General features: G+C 35.0%; 2 protein-coding genes across 2 annotated transcripts in view; both read right to left on the reverse strand.

The window, feature by feature from the left end:
• Window positions 1-15,207, reverse strand: part of LOC107044012 (arginine kinase) — a 167,973-nt gene extending 152,766 nt beyond the window's left edge. The window contains exon 1 of the mRNA XM_015265738.1: window positions 15,117-15,207. The gene's annotated coding sequence lies outside the window, so the exon portion shown is untranslated. The remainder of the gene's footprint in view (window positions 1-15,116) is intronic.
• LOC107044011 overlaps window positions 9,515-22,089 on the reverse strand; it is a 23,500-nt gene continuing 10,925 nt past the window's right edge. The window contains exon 3 of the mRNA XM_015265736.1: window positions 9,515-9,603. Within this exon, the coding sequence (XP_015121222.1) occupies window positions 9,515-9,603 (89 nt within the window). The remainder of the gene's footprint in view (window positions 9,604-22,089) is intronic.

Here is a 22,089-nt window from a genome sequence, read left to right on the forward strand (position 1 = left end):
CTTTTTTTCGGGGTCCATAGAACTCGATGTGATGCATTTTTTAATAATTTTTTGATCAAGTTCTGGTCAGTTTATCTCTAGTTATAATTTTTGAATCGATTTAAACAAATTTTCTCAATATATAAGTAGCAAATGCCCTGCTTGTTTGTTCATTAATTCAATTTTCCAGCCCAACCAAACAAAATCATGACCAATTTCGGCAACTACCTTTTGGACAACGAGAAGGACATCGAGGAGTTGTTGAGAATCATTGAAGATGAAGAAGATGAAGATTATAAAGTCCCATTACCATCCGTGAATCCTAAAAGACGTAAGATAATGAGTCCAGACATTGTTGCCATTTTGGATAGAGCCAAAGTTAGTGACCGCATGGCTGCCCGTATATTAGCAGCAGCCATTATGAATGCTGGCCTCAGTTTGGACGAAGTGAGTCTGAGTCGCGAAACTGTCCGCCGAAATCGACAAATAGAACGCGAGTCGCTAAGTGAGCAAATTAAGGATACACTGAAAAGTCGGACATTTCACAGGCTCACTGTTCACTGGGACGGCAAGCAATTACCACGGGCAGATAACAAATACCAAAAAATTGAAAGACTTCCAGTCCTTATATCAGGCAATGACTGGTATCAATTGCTTGGTGTTCCTGGGCTGGAAAATGGAAGAGGTGAATTGCAGGCAGCAGCGGTCTACAATTGCCTAAAAGAGTGGAACGTCGTAGACGATGTATCAGCCATGGTATTTGATACAACTGCAAGAAATACAGGCAACGTGTCTGGTGCCTGTACCCTGCTTGAAAAATTAATTGGCAGGGATTTGCTATACTTGGCTTGCCGTCATCATATTTTTGAGCTCCTTCTGAAAACGGCATTTCAATGTACAATGGGAGGCACATCTGGACCGGAAGTTCTCATCTTCAAAAGGTTCCAAGGGCATTGGAAAAATATTGAAGAAGACAAATTTTCCCCTGGAGTGGATGATATTGGAGTGCGAAAAGCCCTGCAATACAATATGGCCGATAGTCTTGCTTTCGCTGAAGATCAATTGAAGGTTAGTGCTCATAAACTGCTTACATTGATTTAATTTACTCATGCTTCCTATTTTCGAGAATTTTTTAACATATATTACGAAGTATAATATTCATTATGATTGTTATCTTTTACAGAAAGAAATCGTTCGCGACGATTACAAAGAGTTTTTGGAATTGATAATCCTGTTCCTCGGTGGAAATCTAAAGAAAGGGAATCGATTCCGTGCTTTGGGTCCCATTCATCACGCAAGATGGATGGCTAAAGCGATTTATTCGTTGAAAATGTTTTTGTTTAGAGACCAATTTCATTTGACATCTTCCGAAGAATCAGGGCTCAGAGAATTATGCATTTTTATTGTGGTGCTGAATCAAAAGGCTTGGTTTACCGCGTCGAATCCCATTACAGCACCAAACAATGACTGGCAATTGCTCAAAAAAATAGCTCAAAATATTGATACTGTTGGTTCCGTTTCTTCAAAAATTTGCAAAGCGGTATTCCATAAATTCGAAAAACATCTTTGGTATCTTTCGGAAGAATTAATTGCGTTTGCTTTTTTCGATAAAAACGTATCCATTGAAATTAAAAGAAAAATGTGCCAGGCTCTTAAAACCCATTCTGCTTTCAATAGTGAAAGAAATCCACGAGCAATTGAAATTAAAGATCAAAGGGCGGTACAAGAGCTAGATTTAGATTCATTTGTCAATGAAAAAACGATCAACTTTTTTAAAATTCTCACAATAGATAGTAGTTTTCTGGATAGTGATCCAACGACATGGGAGACAAGAGAGGATTTTATTAAAGCTTTTGAAATCGTCAAATCTCTCCATGTCACAAATGATATTGCTGAGAGAAGTGTGGCACTCGTGAGTGAATATAATAATTTGCTGACGAAAGATGAAGACAGCAAACAGCGAGCACTGTTAATTGTTCAGAAATTTCGAGAAATGTCTCCAAATTATACCAAAGATGCACTTAAATTTTCATTACAGACTTATTTAAATAATATAGAACTGAAACCGTAATATCATTCGTTAGGATTTAGTTCTTGAATATTTGAATATACCATTTAGTAGCAAATATATAGTTAATAATCACGATAATAGAAATAATAATAATAATAATAAGAATTGAAAATACTGTAAAACCTTGAATTTTTCCATAATCCGGACATAAAGTTATTTAATAAATGAATGTTTACATTACTTCCTTTCATTTATTACATATGGAACTATGACAGGATAGGTAAAAATTTGTAAACTTGACAGAAATAAAATTTAACATCTTATTATTGTGTTTGTGCTTTAGAAAATGAAGCTAAATAAAAACCTTATTTGACTAACTTCTCTCCAAATTATGGTACTTTGAGCATTCAAATTTTATTGAAATTAATATGAAATGAAGAATTCAGATATGATAAATTCACATTTATAAATATATTATTCTCATTCAAGTTATGAAAAACTGAAAAGATCTCACCGAAAGTGAATAAAAAAACTACGGTCATTTCTGGGGGACAATAAACGGCTTAGTCTCACTTGGGAAAAGTCTGGCCAGATGTCTGAAAAATGGCTGATGTACCTTGCATGAACGGCTCAGTAACTTAACCTGGAAAATTACTGCCATAAACTCATTGCCTTTTCACCAATGTTTGTACCAAGAAACTATCAGTAGGTCAGAATTTCTGACAAAACTTTGAATTAATATTGCTGGCTCCAGGAAGGTTGCAAGAAGTCAGAAAAAAAACTATACTAATGAAGCTAAATAAAAACCTTATTTGACTAACTTCTCTCCAAATTATGGTACTTTGAGCATTAAAATTTTATTGAAATTAATATAAAATGAAGAATTCAGATATGATAAATTCACATTTATAAATATATTATTCTCATTCAAGTTATGAAAAACTGAAAAGATCTCACCGAAAGTGAATAAAAAAACTACGGTCATTTCTGGGGGACAATAAACGGCTTAGTCTCACTTGGGAAAAGTCTGGCCAGATGTCTGAAAAATGGCTGATGTACCTTGCATGAACGGCTCAGTAACTTAACCTGGAAAATTACTGCCATAAACTCATTGCCTTTTCACCAATGTTTGTACCAAGAAACTATCAGTAGGTCAGAATTTCTGACAAAACTTTGAATTAATATTGCTGGCTCCAGGAAGGTTGCAAGAAGTCAGAAAAAAAACTATGGCCATTTTTTTGTATGAGTTATCATATGCGGGTTTAGCAAAAGCGAAATTCGAAAATGGATTTTAAATGGGCCACCCTAATATATATATATATCTTCAACAATAACAATAGTTAGTTAAGTTAGTTAAGTTGCTAAATCAATATATTTCCAAAATTAATTATTATATGCTTGGAAGTGTCAGACCGGACAAGCTCAAATTTTCCACGAAAATGTAACTCAATAATAATAACTAGCAGCCAAAATTTCGGATTATATGGACAATATTTCACTCGTATTACATCATAAGAAGAACTGCTAGAGTACGATCAAGTTTCAGGCATAAAAATAGAAAATTACCATATTTTGAAAAGTATCGATGGAATATTTTGATCGAACAGACGAGGAAGGAGAGCAGATATCGGCACGAATATTGTAGGATAAAAAAAAATTTCAAATCGGTCGGGTAACTTTTGCGAAATTTCTTTAGTTTTCAATAATGAATTATACGACCAAAAAATCGAAAATCCTATCAAATTTGACCTATCTGCCTTAATCAATACACAGGTTATTACACGTACTATGGTGGCACCCGTTTTCGAATGGTTAAGGAGCACCCATCCATTAATATCGAATTATCAGTGCTTTTTCCCGTCAAATGTGAAAGATTAACTTTTAGAAGTCAATTCGGATGTTTTTCCGATAGAGAGACACTTGACTTTGATTGAAAAAGTTAGGATTAGATGAATATTTGCGAAAATATTGGGTGCCGGAATTAATTTTTTCGATTTTGTATGAGATGAAATAAGTATTTGTTTTTGCATACATAGTAGTACTGAAACTATCGTGTGATAAGGTATTGACCATAACGTATACAATTTAGTATATGACAGTAAGTTCACGTGTAAACATCATATATTTCATTGAAAATGTCGAAATTTGTACCAAATAAACATCATTCGCCGGAAGCTTTAATTTTATTCTTTCATCTCAAGAAAATTGCTGCTAAAAGTCATCATTTGCTTGCAGAACATTGGTTTAAGCGTTTCAAAAGTGGTGATTTTGATGTGAAAGACAAAGAACGTCCAGGCCAACCAAAAAAATTTAAAGATGCAGTATTGAAAGCATTACTCGATGAGGATCCATGCTAAACGCTTGAAGAATTGTCAAAAGCATTAAATGTTGATCCAACAACTGTTGGAAAACGTGTACACAAACTTGGATTCATTCAGAAAGAAGGAAATTGGTTACCGCATGAATTGACTGAAAGACAACAAGAAAAGCGTTTAACCATATGTCAAATATTGCTTCAAAGGCATAAAAAGAAGTCAATTTTGTATCGAATTATTACTGGTGATGAAAAATGGATTCATTATGACAATCCTAGGCGAAGAAAAGTAATAGTTAAGCCAGGTCAACCATCGACATCAACGCCGAAACGAGATATTCATGGAAAGAAGCTTATACTATGTATCTGGGGGGATCAGAAAGGTCACTCACTTGGGCAGGCGCTGCCAACGTTATAACTTGATTCTCACACTTTATAATGCGAATCAACCAATCCCTCTGCTCTGAGATAGACAAAGCAAATGCATTCGCCTCTTACTTCGAAAACACCTACAAATGCACTGAAACAGACAGATGTAACCGACTAACTCACGACATAGTTACTGACTGTTTCGACGATTTTTCAAACACCCTAGATCCCTATACAGACGATACTTTCCCCATCGCCCCCGGCGAATACAAGAGAGCGCTACTAAATGGCGAAAACACTGCCCCAGGCCACGATAGCATTCGTCGTCTTACATTGAAAAAACTCTCAAGCTTAATGCATCTGCATACACGAAAAATATTCACCTTTTGCATCCAAAAAGCTCACTTTCCGCCAGAATGGAAAAAAAAGAGTGATAATTGTCATATCTAAAGCCAACAAAGATATTCACCAAATCGACCCATCACACTCCTTCCCTCCCTCGATAAAATGTTCGAAAAAATCATCAAAGAACGTCTGAATGATGCCACCACCAATGATATTCCGATCGACCAATTTGGTTTCCGCGAGAGCAAATCCACCCTCCATCCCCTTGCAATTCTCACATCTAATGTACAGACAGCTAAACATAACAATCTCAAAACTAACACCCTCTTCCTCGACATTCAAAAAGCCTTTGACAGTGTTTGGCATAAAGGCTTAGCCTACAAACTTCAAAAGTTGAATTGCCCTAGTTACCTCATCAAAATAATAGGACAGTTCCTCTTCAATAGATGTCTTTCCATAAAAGTCAAGCATAGCCACTCCCTCGATTTCACCCCCCAACAAGAAGTCCCCCAAGGCTCCCCCTTCTTTTCCCTCCTGTACAATATTTCCTGCCATGACATACTTGACAACCCTTTCCAAAATCCCAACCCCAAAAAAAACCTAATACAATTCGCTGATGACATTGCGCTCATAGGACATGGTAAAACATGGAACATTGCTATTCAAAACCTCCAAGAACTAGCTAACGAAGTGCAAATCTGGTTCAATAAGTGGCGACTCCAACTCAACCCATCAAAATCGCAATATCTACAATTCTACATTAATCCACAAAAATCCAACTCCATCATTGCCCTACAAACACCCAGATTCTTCCCTGCGCACACACCAGATATCTTGGGGTCGAAGTTGATTACAATCTCAACTTCAAGGCACATGCGAACAACATCAAGAAGAAGAGTATTTCGAGAGGCACCAAATTCCGGAGCCTCACTTACAAAGACAAAGGACTCAATACGAAACACATCTCCAAAATCTATAGAGCAATATGTCGTCCAATACTCGACTATGCCCACCATCTCCTTCTTTTTGCGCGACCTGGGACCCAACACATCATCGGCGTCGCCGAAAGAACAACGCCTTGAACAATGTGGCCTTCACCGCTACACGTGAAACAGGCAATTTTCTTTGTAGAAAAGGAGACAAAATATTTTGAACCCTCAAAATTGATTGAAACCACTCTTAGGATATTTTTTACTATCTTCTGGATCGATAAAAACCTGTCTTTGGAAATCGCTACTGTGAAAAAATGCGATCGGTTGCACTAGTTTTAAGTTCAGTGATTGCAGATGTCCATCGTACTAAGATTTTTCTCAAGTCATTTTCCAAAATTGTGTTAGAAATTTCCAGACGGGCATTGGAGATGATAACTTTTCTGCTTTGGGATACTAGGGGCCTGACCTGTACGGTCTGTTCTCTAATTTTGATAGTCGCCAGTGTAAAGAAGGTCGGCAACCAGGTTCTTATTTTGTACATAAATAACAATAGGCTCAATTGTTTGAAACACGTGTTATATACCTAATTTTCTTTTCATCCTTCAACATGTCAAATGCTGACGAATGCTGTTAACGATCTAATTAGTTCTGATACCAACATTGATATCTACAGGGTGTCCCATTTGAAACAATGCACCCAAATATCTTCTAAGGGGGGCAAGTAACAGGAAATTTTCACGGACATAAATTGTAGGGTTCCGAGGAGGACATTTAATGCATGCATTTTTTTTAGCTTTCAGGATCATACTTGCAAGCTGCAAGTATAAGGAGCTTTTTTTTAAATGGCAATCGCATTTTTTACCCCAATGAAACTTGTTCTCCTTGATGAGTTGTTTTCAAATACCTCATCATTCATGTGAACTCCTTTAATTTTACTCGGAGAATGCGACGAAAATGAGTTCTGTTATCAAACTAAAGATTCAGACTTTTTTTAGCGTGAATCATGTGAATTTAGCGTGAATTCATGTGAATCATAGCGAGAATGGCAACAGCTCGTGGATCATCACGATTAATACCTTGTTGTTGTGATTGTTGTCGTCGAAAAGTTCGTCCTCTCCTACAATTCCTTTCAATGTTCCGAATTACTGCATCTGTGGGATGACGTCGGCGATTAGGGTACCGTTCTCGATNCCATCATTGCCCTACAAACACCCAGATTCTTCCCTGCGCACACACCAGATATCTTGGGGTCGAAGTTGATTACAATCTCAACTTCAAGGCACATGCGAACAACATCAAGAAGAAGAGTATTTCGAGAGGCACCAAATTCCGGAGCCTCACTTACAAAGACAAAGGACTCAATACGAAACACATCTCCAAAATCTATAGAGCAATATGTCGTCCAATACTCGACTATGCCCACCATCTCCTTCTTTTTGCGCGACCTGGGACCCAACACATCATCGGCGTCGCCGAAAGAACAACGCCTTGAACAATGTGGCCTTCACCGCTACACGTGAAACAGGCAATTTTCTTTGTAGAAAAGGAGACAAAATATTTTGAACCCTCAAAATTGATTGAAACCACTCTTAGGATATTTTTTACTATCTTCTGGATCGATAAAAACCTGTCTTTGGAAATCGCTACTGTGAAAAAATGCGATCGGTTGCACTAGTTTTAAGTTCAGTGATTGCAGATGTCCATCGTACTAAGATTTTTCTCAAGTCATTTTCCAAAATTGTGTTAGAAATTTCCAGACGGGCATTGGAGATGATAACTTTTCTGCTTTGGGATACTAGGGGCCTGACCTGTACGGTCTGTTCTCTAATTTTGATAGTCGCCAGTGTAAAGAAGGTCGGCAACCAGGTTCTTATTTTGTACATAAATAACAATAGGCTCAATTGTTTGAAACACGTGTTATATACCTAATTTTCTTTTCATCCTTCAACATGTCAAATGCTGACGAATGCTGTTAACGATCTAATTAGTTCTGATACCAACATTGATATCTACAGGGTGTCCCATTTGAAACAATGCACCCAAATATCTTCTAAGGGGGGCAAGTAACAGGAAATTTTCACGGACATAAATTGTAGGGTTCCGAGGAGGACATTTAATGCATGCATTTTTTTTAGCTTTCAGGATCATACTTGCAAGCTGCAAGTATAAGGAGCTTTTTTTTAAATGGCAATCGCATTTTTTACCCCAATGAAACTTGTTCTCCTTGATGAGTTGTTTTCAAATACCTCATCATTCATGTGAACTCCTTTAATTTTACTCGGAGAATGCGACGAAAATGAGTTCTGTTATCAAACTAAAGATTCAGACTTTTTTTAGCGTGAATCATGTGAATTTAGCGTGAATTCATGTGAATCATAGCGAGAATGGCAACAGCTCGTGGATCATCACGATTAATACCTTGTTGTTGTGATTGTTGTCGTCGAAAAGTTCGTCCTCTCCTACAATTCCTTTCAATGTTCCGAATTACTGCATCTGTGGGATGACGTCGGCGATTAGGGTACCGTTCTCGATGTCTGGGCAGCGGCTCGATAGTCTCCGCGGCACTCTCCTAATACGAGTAAAATATCGACAATTTCACTCGCTGAATACATCGTGATGTGTTCAATGAAATTACAGGGGATACGAACTCGATTCTGGTTGAATTGAAAATGTTTCGAATAGCAGAATCCTCGAGGTAATGGGGAATTCTTTGTTATTGTTTACATTCCATAACTACGGTTGGTAAATGGATTAGCAGAACAATTATCTACGCCAAGACGCGTCAAGGGTGTGTGAATCTTCAGTTTGATAACAGAACTCATTTTCGTCGCATTCTCCGAGTAAAATCGAAGGAGTTCACATGAATGATGAGGTATTTGAAAACTACTTATCAAGGAGAACAAGTTTCATTACGGTAAAAAATGCGATTGCCATTTAAGAAAAAGCTCCTTGTGCTTGCAGCTTGCAAGTATGATCGTGAAAGCTCAAAAAAATGCATGCATCAAATGTCCTCCTCGGAACTCTACAACTTATGTCCCTGAAAATTTCCTGTCACTTGCCCCCCTTAGAAGATATTTGGGTGCATTGTTTCAAATGGGACACCCTGTATATGGATAATATAACTGTCATTGCATCGAAAGTGTACAAATATCTATTAAGTATAAGGCATTTTGTTTCAGACACTTAATGTATAGCTCTAAGTTTTGTTCCTCTTTTTCTCCATAACACTCTGTTGATTACACATAACTCGTCTAGCGTTTTTATTTTTGATTCATACGTAGTTCAAGTTTGGTTTCTTGAACATAATCCATTAAAATGGCATCCTCTTTCGTTGGTCTTGACTTGGCAACATTAGAATAGCTTTTGCTTCCTTTTTTATTCTACAAACAACGTGACTGCGTTGCTGTGGCAATTGTGCCCCGTGAAATCTTTGACTCCAAAAATTTACGGACTGCACCAATTTACCCTTTAAAGAGTTTTTCATGTTGGCAATTGAATGAATGCACTTATTGTACATACACTCAAGTAGAAATAGAACTCGTTAAATAATCTAATAGAATACCGCTAATTCGGCATTCTATCCCCTTTGAGAAAGCTTTGTGTATGATGAACACCTCTGCACTCTTCAAAGTTTCGCACAAAACTCTCTGGATCTATTTTAACACAAAAACAAATGTTTTTGTAAAAAAAACTTGGCCAAGAAAAAGTTTTGTTTGATTCCTACTGGGAAGTCGAAGTTTTTGAAAAATACATAGAAACAAAAAAGGAAGCCAAGTCAGGAATTTTGAATAAATGGTGATAGTGCACAATCAGATTTCTATAAGAAAAATAGTTCTTAAAATTTGAGAAATTTGTATCCAAGAATGAAGAAATGAAAAATCTATAGACCTTTTTCTATTAAATATTCTTTTAGGAATACGAGATGGTAAAATTACATGATCTCCGATAGAATTAGCACATCAAATCAATAGAATTTTCACAAAACTCCAATAGAGTTTTTCAAGGGTTCCAATACGAATTCAGTAGAATTTTTCTATGGAAATACGAGGTTTTTGTAGTATTTTTTTTATACTAAACCAAGAGTACAAATTACTTCAATTATTCTTTTTTTTTCTTTTGTGAAATTTTTTTTTTAGTGGGGGGGGGCTTGCCTTCGGCGAGCCTCGTCTCCGACTTACCGACGCCTCGTGCTGCAAACTTCACACTCCCAAAAATTTATTACCTATAGCAACCAATGAAAGAATTTCATAAGAAACCTGCCACATTTATTAAACATTTTATAGAATTTCTATAGACAATTCTATCCGTTTCTAGCTAAATTCATTGAAAATTTCTACAGCTCTTCTCCGATTTTTTTCCTTAGTCGAAATGTCTAATAAACAACATTATAAAATTTTTTTAAAAACAGATTTTCATTTTTTCATATGAAATACATTTTAATTCTATTGAGATATTTTCTGTAGAAATTCCTTGAAAAAATCAGAAATAAAAAATAATGTGGCAAAAATGAAGAAATTAATTTTTTAAAATTTTCATTAACGTCGCCCTATTTATTACCCAGAAATTTTCATGGTAAATATCTCAATGAAATAAATTAACCCCAAAACCAACCTCAATGAACTTTCTTTATCTGTAACAAAATCATGGAAATTTTCATATTCACGGTTTTTTTTCCTATCAATTCGATTTTTTCGGAAAAATGCCCGACTCGCAACATTCATTTTGCTGTTCGAAATAAAACCATAAGTTACAAATGAACTCAATTTTCAAATTTTCATGTCACTATTTTGGCCCAAGCAGCGATTTTATTTCCCTTTTGTTACGCGTTTGTGTTTCAAGCGGTAACATTATTCGACTTTCCTTCCGGCATTCCGTTCCAGGCCGTAGCATTACAGGACTTTCGTTCCAGGGTTGCGTTCCTGGCGGTAACGTTACTCAATTTTCGTTCCTGAATTTCGTTCCTAGCGGTACCGTTACTCAACTTTCGTTCCTGAATTTCGTTCCTGGCAGTAACGTTACAATTTAGTTTCGTTTCTTACCTGAGGAATGAAACCGAAACAGAAATACGTTCCAGGTCCCTGCTTACTTCAGCCCAACTATCCCCCCCCCCCCCCCCCCCCCCCCCCCCCCCCCCCCCCCCCCCCCCCCCCCCCCCCCCCCCCCCCCCCCCCCCCCNACCAGCCCAGTTTTCTACCCTATGCCTAGTGTACGGAGTTTGGCCTCCTTCCTCTATTCTGCATGGCATTGAGTTTCTCCTGTTTGGCCCCAGACCTTCCTCTATTAGCCCAGTAACTATCAATTTCCGTTTTGAATTACCCAAGGCACAATAAGAGTATATCCATGTCGCTTGGTTGAATCTTCCAACCGCATCGATTGATCGTATGGATTAATCTCTATGTTCTTAGTGATTGTTCATAAACATTAAACGACCGATTAAATTTTGATCTTCAATTTCCATCTACATAGATGATTCTCAATTTTTAAGTACAAGTCCAGCAATTTCTATAGTAAAAAATTTTTGGCTCAAATTTCCAGCACAATTTTCAGACATTTTTCTCACATTCAAGTTCCACTGAAATTTGAAGAAAATTCGTCACTGAAAATTCTGAATTTCTTTGAAAATCCACGAGAACTGTAAAGTTCCGTTCAATTATTCACTAGTAATACCCTAAGAGCTTCAAAATTATGGAATATTTGCCGATAGCTTCGTTAAAAATAAATGAGGGCGTCAAGTTTTGCAGGTTAAATAATCCTGAGCGCTTGCGCGAGAGATTTTTCTGCAAAACTTGGCACGATCGTGTGTTTGCAAAGGAGCTTCAGAGAAATACTTGATTACTTTTGAAACTCGGGAGGTTTTTGTCGGATTTTTTTTCCCTATCGAATTTTGGTCAATCAGAGTGCAGTGGACAACATCAGGAGGTGAATTAGGGAAGATTTGAACAAATTATGCTAATAGAATAACCCAATTTCTAATTTGAATTGAATTGAATAACCCAATTTCCGTAGACATTGGGTCATTCTATTAGCTAAATCAAATACAAAAAGAGCTACTGCAAAATATTCAGGTAACAAAAATGAAGAGGTTCTGCGACATATTCAAAGGCTAGGAGGAAACATCCAACATAAAACTGTCGGGTAGCCTTAAATACTGCGCTCTGGTCGAAATTCGATTGGAAAAAATAATCCTTGAATATTAATAAAAAATTCCGATGAACATATTCTTGAATTTTCAATTTGGAAATTCAGGGTAATTTAGCACTAAATATTTTCATGTCACGCTGTGCAATAAGTCGAGTTTGAAACACGCTGAGCGAAGCGTCTGCACGGCGTGACATAAAATATTATAGATCACTCGGGCATAAACTTAGCTTTCAATGAATATAAGTACAGACCTCGTCTTCAGCTCGACCTATAAACTTCGAAAATTGTGCCCTTGTACTCTAATGTACTGGTGTTTCTATTCTAAATTCAAATAGATTGAAGAATTCTCGACTTCATTCTTCTCAAAACTTTTGAATTTTATTGAATTTACAGTCAAATCTGAAATTTCACGATTTTTTGACCCTTAAATTGCATTCAATAGCACTGTCCTGAACAATACTAGTCAACTGTCCATGAAATTTCATTTTATTTCTAAGAGTACATCATGAGAACGGGGCCATAAATAACAAGTGAGACATTGCTGTTGTATTGCATACAGTATAGTTATTTTACTAATAACTTTATAATACAGTTATTTTTACTAATAAATTACCAATATGCTTGGGAATGGTTATTTTACAGAGTATTATCCATTCATTGTTCATTTTATTTGATTTACACGTACTTCAATTAATTTGAAACATCACATTTGAAGAAACTGCTAAAAAACTCACTTTCAGGGAAATTCATGAAAAATTCGAAATCTTCAACAAGCATCATAAAAATCAAATCAACTAATATAGCTATCGTAATCATCTTTTAACTTCAATGTAATGGCAATAAAACAAACATTTTGAGCTATGATTAAATTCATTTAAAGCATGATATTCAAAGATATCTCCGGAATTCTGATTTTAGAAAAATACAAAATTTTTGAAAATTTCCAAATAAATCAAAATAACGATTATTGCTATCGCCTCCATCGTCAAACTCGGTCAAAAGGATATTCAAATGAATTTGTTAAGCCATAATTCAAGAACACTTTTTTCAGTTATCGTAGGACAACCGATTTTCGAAAAAATTCGGAAATTTAAAAAACTAATCGATGAATTATTTTCATTAATGTCGATGGATAGCGCTCAACAATCCCTATCTCGGAGAAAAAGAAATGATTTAAACGAAGAATTGAAGGAAAACTTTACCACACATACGTACAGACACGGTCTAAAAGTTTCATTTTCGGAGTTAATCATAATGAATCATAATGGATCAACGCTTTCATCATCATCATTACAACGCTTTTATTTGAAAGCAATAATTAATGAATAAAATGATAAATCATAAAATTTCAATTCTGTTAAAAAGTTTTCTGATCCAGCCTGTAAAGAACGACAAAAAAATAACTAAAATATAAATGACGGTCAATTTGTAACTATATAGACAATCTTTGGTCATTTTGACTCATGTCTAATGTAGCTTAACTGTAACTGTAATTTTCCATACGAAAACCGGTCAGGGTATGAAAACGGTCAGGAACGGTCTCTAGTAATGAACACGTAATTGTTTGAAACAGTCATGCAAACACTCAAATTTAGGCATATTGTCATTCCGTGAGGATAAGCCGAGGAATCGATCCTTGGAATTTCATTGCGGGAGTTATCACACAAAAATGCTTGGCGCGTTCACATTCACGGGTGAAAGTAAATAAAGTATTTGATTCCACTTTGAAAACAAATGCATAAATTTCAACATTTAAAAATTCAGTGACAAAAATGTAAAATAAATTCCGAAACATTTTTCATAGAAATTCTCAATTTCCTTAACGAAACTAATTCAATGATTAGAAAATCATATATTATACATATTGAAACATTTATTGGAAGTCTTTGTTCAATTTATCAAAAATAACTTCCTTAATCCATCTGTTTTGACAAATAATTTTTTTATTTACTTTTTGATGACCATTTCTTAGATAGAGTTTGCTAAATAAAAATCTTTTCATGTATACCCAGGATTTTTCATAATTTAACCACTATAGTGGTTCATAAATCCAGTTATTTTTGTCATCAAATTGATTTCTCGGAAAATTCATGAGGGATGAGCGCCACTGTTCCCAGAGCATCCCCGAGTTACGTAATCACCGACTGCACCCACTCGATCGCGTTTGCGTAGTTTCGCCGTGTATGTTAAATGTTGAAAATTGTTCGTTCAGGCTTGTTCATCACTAAATTTGATAGTATTACGTTCTCTACGGTTTAACTGTAAACCCGATGCAATGCACACACTTCATTTCATTTCAACAAAAATATCGATCGATTTAGTGGAGAATCATTCAAGTTTAACAATGACTGACTTGAATGCCGAAAATAAAAGGTAAATACGTTACTACCGAGAGAATAAGTTGAACCATTTCCACATTCTTCTTAGAAAAGAGTAATCAATTTATCGCCACTAAAATGTAAACGTACCAAGGAACAGAAAACAACGGATATTCAACCAATTGCGCCTGTTTCGATTTCACGGATGATAAATATAACAATTAGGTCAGCTAAGGGTTTCTATTCCAAAGGGGGAGTGAAGTCCTTGAAACTTATCCCAGATATTCAGCCAACTGTGGAACATGCTGTATTACAATCCTTAACCTCTACGAAACCAAATAAACCGAATAAAACTGTAATAAAATCTTCGGAAATTTTTCTCATCCGTTATACACGTTATATTTTAGTTAACCTTGAATCACGACATAATACTAAAAGTAGGTCGGTTGTTTTCAGCAAGGTGAATCGATGGTTATCAATTTTATCGCCTTAATGATAAAAATCGTGGAATCAAAATGAGTAAATAATCTTATGAGAAATAGGTTTATGAAATGAATATCGCTTCGTTCACATAAAAAAAAATATATTGAATTGAGGGATGTCATTCTGGTTGCCCTTCACAACTATTTCAATTTAAAGTTAGACACGTTTTAAATAGGAAAGAATGAATTGTGAATTTTTTAAATAAAAAGAATGGCGCAGCTCACCTTGTTTGTTAAACCTGCTGGGAGAATTGAAATAGAACTACCCGGGATATCGAAGAAACACGTTCAACGTACACGCGAGTCGGGGACGAAGTGCCAGAGCAATGGGCCAACCGTTGCTCTTCCGCTCAGTGCCTCCCCTCCCCTCGCCACTTTCTGCGCCTGTTTGAGTTTCACCGTTGGTCTCGCGTCAATCCTGGTCTTTCTTATGTTTCTATATTCGGCTACATTGCCTAAAAATTTTTTGTTATTCCGGCCGTGAGGCGTAACAGAATAGCATGACTCGTCATTAGGCCGAAAAAACTTTTCTGGTGAATATGAGTGTACGGCCTGACTTGCGGTCGGAATGACAAAATCCCTAAAAAATAAAAACATGTTTTTGTAAAAAAAACTGCACCAAGAAAAAGTTTCGCTTAGTTTTTACTGGAAAATTGAAGTTTTTGAAAAATGCAATGAAATAACGAAAGCCAAGTCAAGAATGTCAAATAAATGGGTATACGACACGATCAGATTTCTATAAGAGAAATAGTTCTAAAAAAAAACAGGATTTTTATCAAATTCTCCATAAAATAAGAAATCAGTAGGAGCAGGACCAACATCCTTGGTGCGGATCGGCAGATGGAGGATCACATTGATATAGACAGTGAATAGAAAAAATCCGCGCCAAGAACGTTGGTCCTGCTTCTACTGATTTTTTATTTTATGCAGAATTTTTAAAAAGTCCTGTTTTTCTTGAGAACTATTTTTCTTATAGAAATCTGATCGTGTCCTATACCCATTTATTTGACATTCCTGACTTGGCGTTCGTTTTTATTTCTTTGTATTTTTCAAAAATTTCAATTTTCCAGTAAAAACCAAACAAAACTTTTTCTTGACGCAGTTTTTTTACAAGAAACATTTGTTTTTGTTTTTTAGGGAGATTTCACTAATTTTTTCGAAAATAAACACAGAATTATTTTCATATCATAAGGAAGTTGTCCTGTTTTTTCACAAGATAGAACATCCTTTCAATTGTTAATTGAAGGAAAACAAACAATTCTACTCCAGATTCATTGTTTTTACCGACTTGTGATCATTTATTCAGATTTTAGACTTATTTTGTTTCTCCCATTCTAGTACATTAGAGTACACGGGCAGAAATTTCGTTTTCAACGAATGTGTACTTTACCGGCCGAGCCGAAGGCGAGGTCTGTACACACATTCGTTGAAAACGAAATTTATTACCGAGTGCTCTATAATATTTTATGGCAAGTCGTGCAGAAGTCGAGTTTTGAGCAGGCTGCGCGAAGCGCAGCATGCGATAAACTCGACTTATTGCACGGCGCGACATAAAATATTTTATTTGATTTTCTATGGGGATCATATTTTTTGGTGAGATGGATTAATTTCCCTTCAGAAACAACCGACCAAAATGTTCGGATGTAAAAATTTCGTAAAAATATTAACTTGATAGATATTTTTATAAAAAAATATTTGTTTTTGTTTTTCATTTTGAAAATATTACTAATGTTGTTGAAATAATTACAAAAGTGTTTCCTTGTTCCTCGTATCTCACCGTAACCCAATTCAGACCATTGTCCCCACGACACTGAAAACTGTTATACCGATTTCAAAAACGAAATGCAGCGAACGAATGAAAGCCTTGACACAAGACTGAAATGTATGGCTTGTCTCAATAAAGAAATCTGAAGAAGGTTGACTCTTCTGACCCATGTGACTATCAAATTATCTTCTGACCATTTTTTTCCTTCCGACCCTTCTAAAACGTGATACCATGGTACCATGGCCCTCATCGTGGTACATGGTACGGAGGGCTCGATCATGGTACAGATACTATGAAAATGGTACGGTTGGCAACGCTGAGTCATTATGTTTCAAATATTGTTTTGACGATTATCATTACTGTAGCAAATATAATGAATGATCCGTCCAATACGTTCGTTCGACAATGAAGTCGCACAAAATCTCGAAGGAAAGAAGCCTACTACTCTTTACATTGTCTACGTCTAATTCAAATTCACTCCATCGGACTCTATACATGGATGGAAAATTTGATGGAATATCTGAAAATATAATTTCTCGGGGAGCTTATAATTTGCTCAATACAGTTACGTATACTGATAGAAGAATTATTCGGAGTTAACGGGGCTCTTTAACTATTAAGATCATTCATCAATAGTTGACCCCTCAAGGCCGACGCCCTTTTCACACTAACCTCGCCGCGTGCTGAATAACAAAAAAGTCCACTAATTTCCAATAGCCCCAAGATGATGAAAAGTGGAAATAATCAAAGTTAAGTGATTAGTTTCCATAAAAAAGTTTGTACAAAGCCGTAACTTTTTATATTTTCGGAGATATTCATGTTTGAAAAGAGATATGCATACATGCGGAGTCTATATGTCGTATGGACGCTGGGCGTGAGGGGTTAACGAAAGGTATTAATAGCTAAGGGGCTTTGCTGACAGCAACTGAATCCTTCCATCTTTTCTATTCGCGTATGAGTTATGATGAATTTGCGAAAGTAAAGAGGGAAGGAAAAAAAGAGATAGAAGCAAGAGTGAAACGATCAGGTCATTATCTTAATCGCTGGTTATGTATGAACTTGAACATGAATAAAATCATATTTAGAGAGAATTGTCCGGGCCCGTGGAATGATTCATTTACATTTCCCGGGAGTGGTTCACCCCTCGTTTGAATCAAAGAGGATTGACTAAAGTAGAGGCTCAGTTCTCCAGGGGCAGGTGACCCCAAGCTGAAATAGTAAGTGCCCCATGGGAGGGATGGCGCCACGGACGATTTAGGCCTCTGGGCGAGCTGGATGTGCCGATAACTTGTCAGTAAAGTCGTACTCGAGAGATTATAGCCTTCAGTTCCTATTCCCCCACCATTATGTTATACTAGCGCCGCCGCGGCCGCGACGTTGATGTTCTTTCCTGTTTTCTTTCATTTATTTCTCCCCAAAATTGATGATTCATTAGGATTTTATTGTACTAAGTATTGAAATCAATGGAAAGAATGCGTTTCGGTTCATCACCTGTTCGATTTCAATATTTCAATACGTGATTGATTCTGAATTTCCGTGAAATTCTATTTAGAGTGCAAAACGATAGTTATAAAGTGCTCGCATCCCAGAATGTTATAATCTTCGTCTCCCCGTTCGTTCTCCTTTACTACTTTATGAAGGCATTCAATTATTTTTCTTTTTGAAAAATTATATGACCAAGTCTGATGATTATTCATTCATTTGGATTATCTTGGCCTCATTTCATGATCCTTTTCACAATTTTTACTTTTTCACTCATTTTGTGATCTTTTTCACTGTTTTTTTTTTCAAATTTTTTCCTAAAATCTCAAAATTTTTGTGATTTTTTTTTAAGAATCTTGAAAATTTTTGCTGAAATCTTTGAAAAAATCCAAGCTATTTCTCAAGTAATTTCTTGCTTTTTCATTTCAAAGGGTAGTGTTCGGGGTCACGTTCCTCCTTCTTATCAATTTTATTAGGAAAATTCCGGCGTTTTTTTATAGATTGTTCTCCCATTGTTTTTTTTTTCAAAAATTCACAAATATTTGAAAAATACCTAAAATGTTCTCTACTTTCCAAAAAACCTCTAGATTTCCTGAAGTTTGTTCAGAAATCCTTATATTTTGAATTCTTTGAAAAACTCCTAAATTATTTTATGTTCGGAAAAGACCGACGGTTCTCTGATTTTGTAAGGAATCTGCAAACTTTCTTGAAGTTCTTAGAGCTGGATTTCATGAACAAACACATCCCTTCATTTTTCAAAGTATTCTTTCAATGAATGCTCACATCAGGAATAGAACCTGCCCTAAAATTTTCATATTTCTAGCTTCAATAATTTAGACTTTGCATTATTACCTCAGGCAAACTAAAAGGTTGTCTTTTCATTTTCATCACGCAATTGCGGCAATGATGTTCATTGTTCATAAACATTCTCATTGCAAAAAGCAATACTACTAAAGAAAATAATATATCCCAACTTATTAGCAATTAATTTTTTTTCTCATTGTGACTCATTTCTCAACTTTCTCTCAAACATAATTCAGAGAGTAAATTGCTTGAAGTCAATGTTTGGTGAAACTTTGGTTAAAGCGCACCCCAACGTTGCTATGAAATTTTTTAATCCGTTCGCTCGGCAATTCAATTAACCTGTTGTTCATATCATCGTTGCGTACTTGGAATTTCTTAAAATATTTTTCAAATTCAAAATTCGAACGTAAAATTACAATTTGACTTCTGCTCCTTCATTTTTTGTGAATTGAAAATTCATATAAATAATTACATAAACATTCTAATTCTTGTTCTTTGCTGTCATGGAATGTTAAGTTACAGCCTTTTATTCTTAATACAACTTTTTAATGTAAACATTGTGCGGTTGAAAATTCATGTAACTTGAGAGTTTTTATCTTCATGCTATTAAAAAGTGTTGATTTCTATTGAATTTTCAGTGAAATTTGAAATGTCATAACTTTTCCCTCTCAAACTGAAATCAATGTTTCTCCTCTAAAAATTGCTAATAAACTGAGCATGAAATTTTATTTACTTGTTTTCAACAGTTTAATTGCTATTTACCCATAACTATTAGAGAACATTTAAAAAATCTTGAAAGTGAAAAATAGAAAGTCAACTTACCGAAGTAGATTACGACCATGATTATTTTTTATGTAAACAATTTAATAGCTTCCATTTTTTCACTCTCGAAGTGAAAAATTGATGATCATTGTAATAGTATTTTTTCTTGAATTTTTATGAATTCTTCCGCTTCCGGAATTTCACTGAACATTAATTTCATGCCAAAGAAATTTAATGTCTTGTTCGTAATCGTTCTCGTTGCAAAAAGCAATGCGAATGATGAAAATGATATGTTCCAATTTATTAGTTGTTAATTCTTCATATTGCAATGAATTACTCATCTGCTAATTGCTATGATCACGGAGTAATATTTTAATCATAAAATTATTTTCTCGAACGTAATTCAGAGAGTAAATTTCTGAAATTCAATGATTGTTGATACTCTAGTAAAAGTGGGTGTCAATACTTATAAATTTTTCTAATTAGCTCATTCGGTATTTCACTTAATTTGTGAGTCATATGATCAATACAATTCTAATATCAACACCTCATATATTCAGCACAAAATAAATAATCAAAAGTTGAAATAAATTCATGATAATGATGCAGATCAAATGACATAAATATGATCATCCTAATTCTCAGCTATTACGAAATGAGACAGATTTTTTTTTCACATATAAATTTGGAATTTGGATACTGTTGTTTTTTTTCTTTTGTCTTGCTTATATTTTACTATTGGGTAATACTTGAGAGTGGATTATATGGCGAGGACACTGGACACTACTGTATTGAAGTTGGATATTATTTTTATCTATTCAATGAAAAATAAATTTAACTATTGATTCTAATAATCTTTGTTTGAAGAAAACGTCAGTAAATGCAACCTTTAAAAAGTTGAAAAAATGATTAAGACAATCATAATTTATTTATCAATAAAAAATACAGAGCAATTCTGAACAGAGTAATTATTTTTCAAATGAGAATTCTAGTAACTTGGATCGAAAAATGTATTGAATTCCATGTAATTGTCATGAAATGTGAACTTCATTGCTTGCTCTTTCAAACTGAATTGAATATCTTGTTGCCTGAAATTTACTACTAAAAGATCCATGGAATTTCATTTTTTCTTCAACAGTTTAATTACCTTGTTCAAGAATACTAAATTTTTCACTCTAGAAATGATTTTTTTCCTAAATCACGAAAATTTCAATAAAAATCAATTTAATGCAAAAAAAATGATGTCTTTAGAAGTTTAGAGCATTTCCATATTCATTCCTGCAAAGGGAATGTTGAAAAAGGCAATTATTCGCGGAATGCCTTTATTTGCGAACTTTTACTGGCCAATCCAATGAAGGAGTTAGATGATAGAAATTCTTCAAATAAAAAAAATTTAGACTTTTTTATGTCATGTAGAAAATTCATTACTCTTTCATTTTGTAAAATAAAGATTGATTTCATTTAACAAACCCTTGAACTAAAATTGAATAAAAAAATTGAAGACGAATATTTTAATAGTTACAACTTAGAATTAAGTCTGAATGATTTGGAAGAATATAAGATTCATTTCTTTTATTCCACGATTGACATTCAAGTTTATTTAATTATGAACTATTTCAACCATCTTGTCAATTTTTAACACTCATCACTAACGAATAATTTTCCATTTCATTCAACATAAATATATCTGTGTGGAAAATATGCACTGATTTCCCATTCCATTTATCATAAACAAAAACGTGTGCAAAATCTATGCCCTGATTTTCTATTCCAGTCATAACAAACAATTCCGTNTGGGTTTTCTGTGGTTTCCCCATGCTACTCCTATGTTCTATAGGAGTGCGAATGCGGTACAGTGTAGAATCCACCGCCGCATGCGTAGGGTTGGATAGAGTGCCGAATGGGACCCGAAAAAAGACTCCGAGGCCTTAAAAAAAAAAAATCTATGCACTGAGTTTCTATTCCAGTCATAACAAACTGTGACGTCAAGAATGGGTTACTTGACACAACTTTATTAAATTAAAATTCAATATACTGAACCAAAGAAACAAGATTAACTTCAAAGATCGTCTCGAAATTAAGGAATAGAATTCAAGCACAAAACCCATTTACAAAGGTCCCCTTTAACTTCAATTTTCTAAACCCCAAAAGTATTTGGAATCAAAGGTTGGAAAGGTTCACTTGGAGTAAAATGAAAAGAATTTTGAATAACTTTAAAGTGACTCAATAGAGTCTATATTTTAACAAAACAAGTAGAAAAGTATAACTACAACATTCGACTTACATTCACTGCTCTGCTTTCAGTCGTAAAGTATTTTGTATGTGGTTAAAAGTAATGCCGCACTGAATTTAAGACGTTGGATTAAATTCTTTATTTAAATGAAT

This window comes from Diachasma alloeum, unplaced genomic scaffold, assembly GCF_001412515.2.
Source record: "Diachasma alloeum isolate Michigan unplaced genomic scaffold, Dall2.0 Dall_scaffold_00659, whole genome shotgun sequence".
Lineage (NCBI taxonomy): Eukaryota > Metazoa > Arthropoda > Insecta > Hymenoptera > Braconidae > Diachasma > Diachasma alloeum.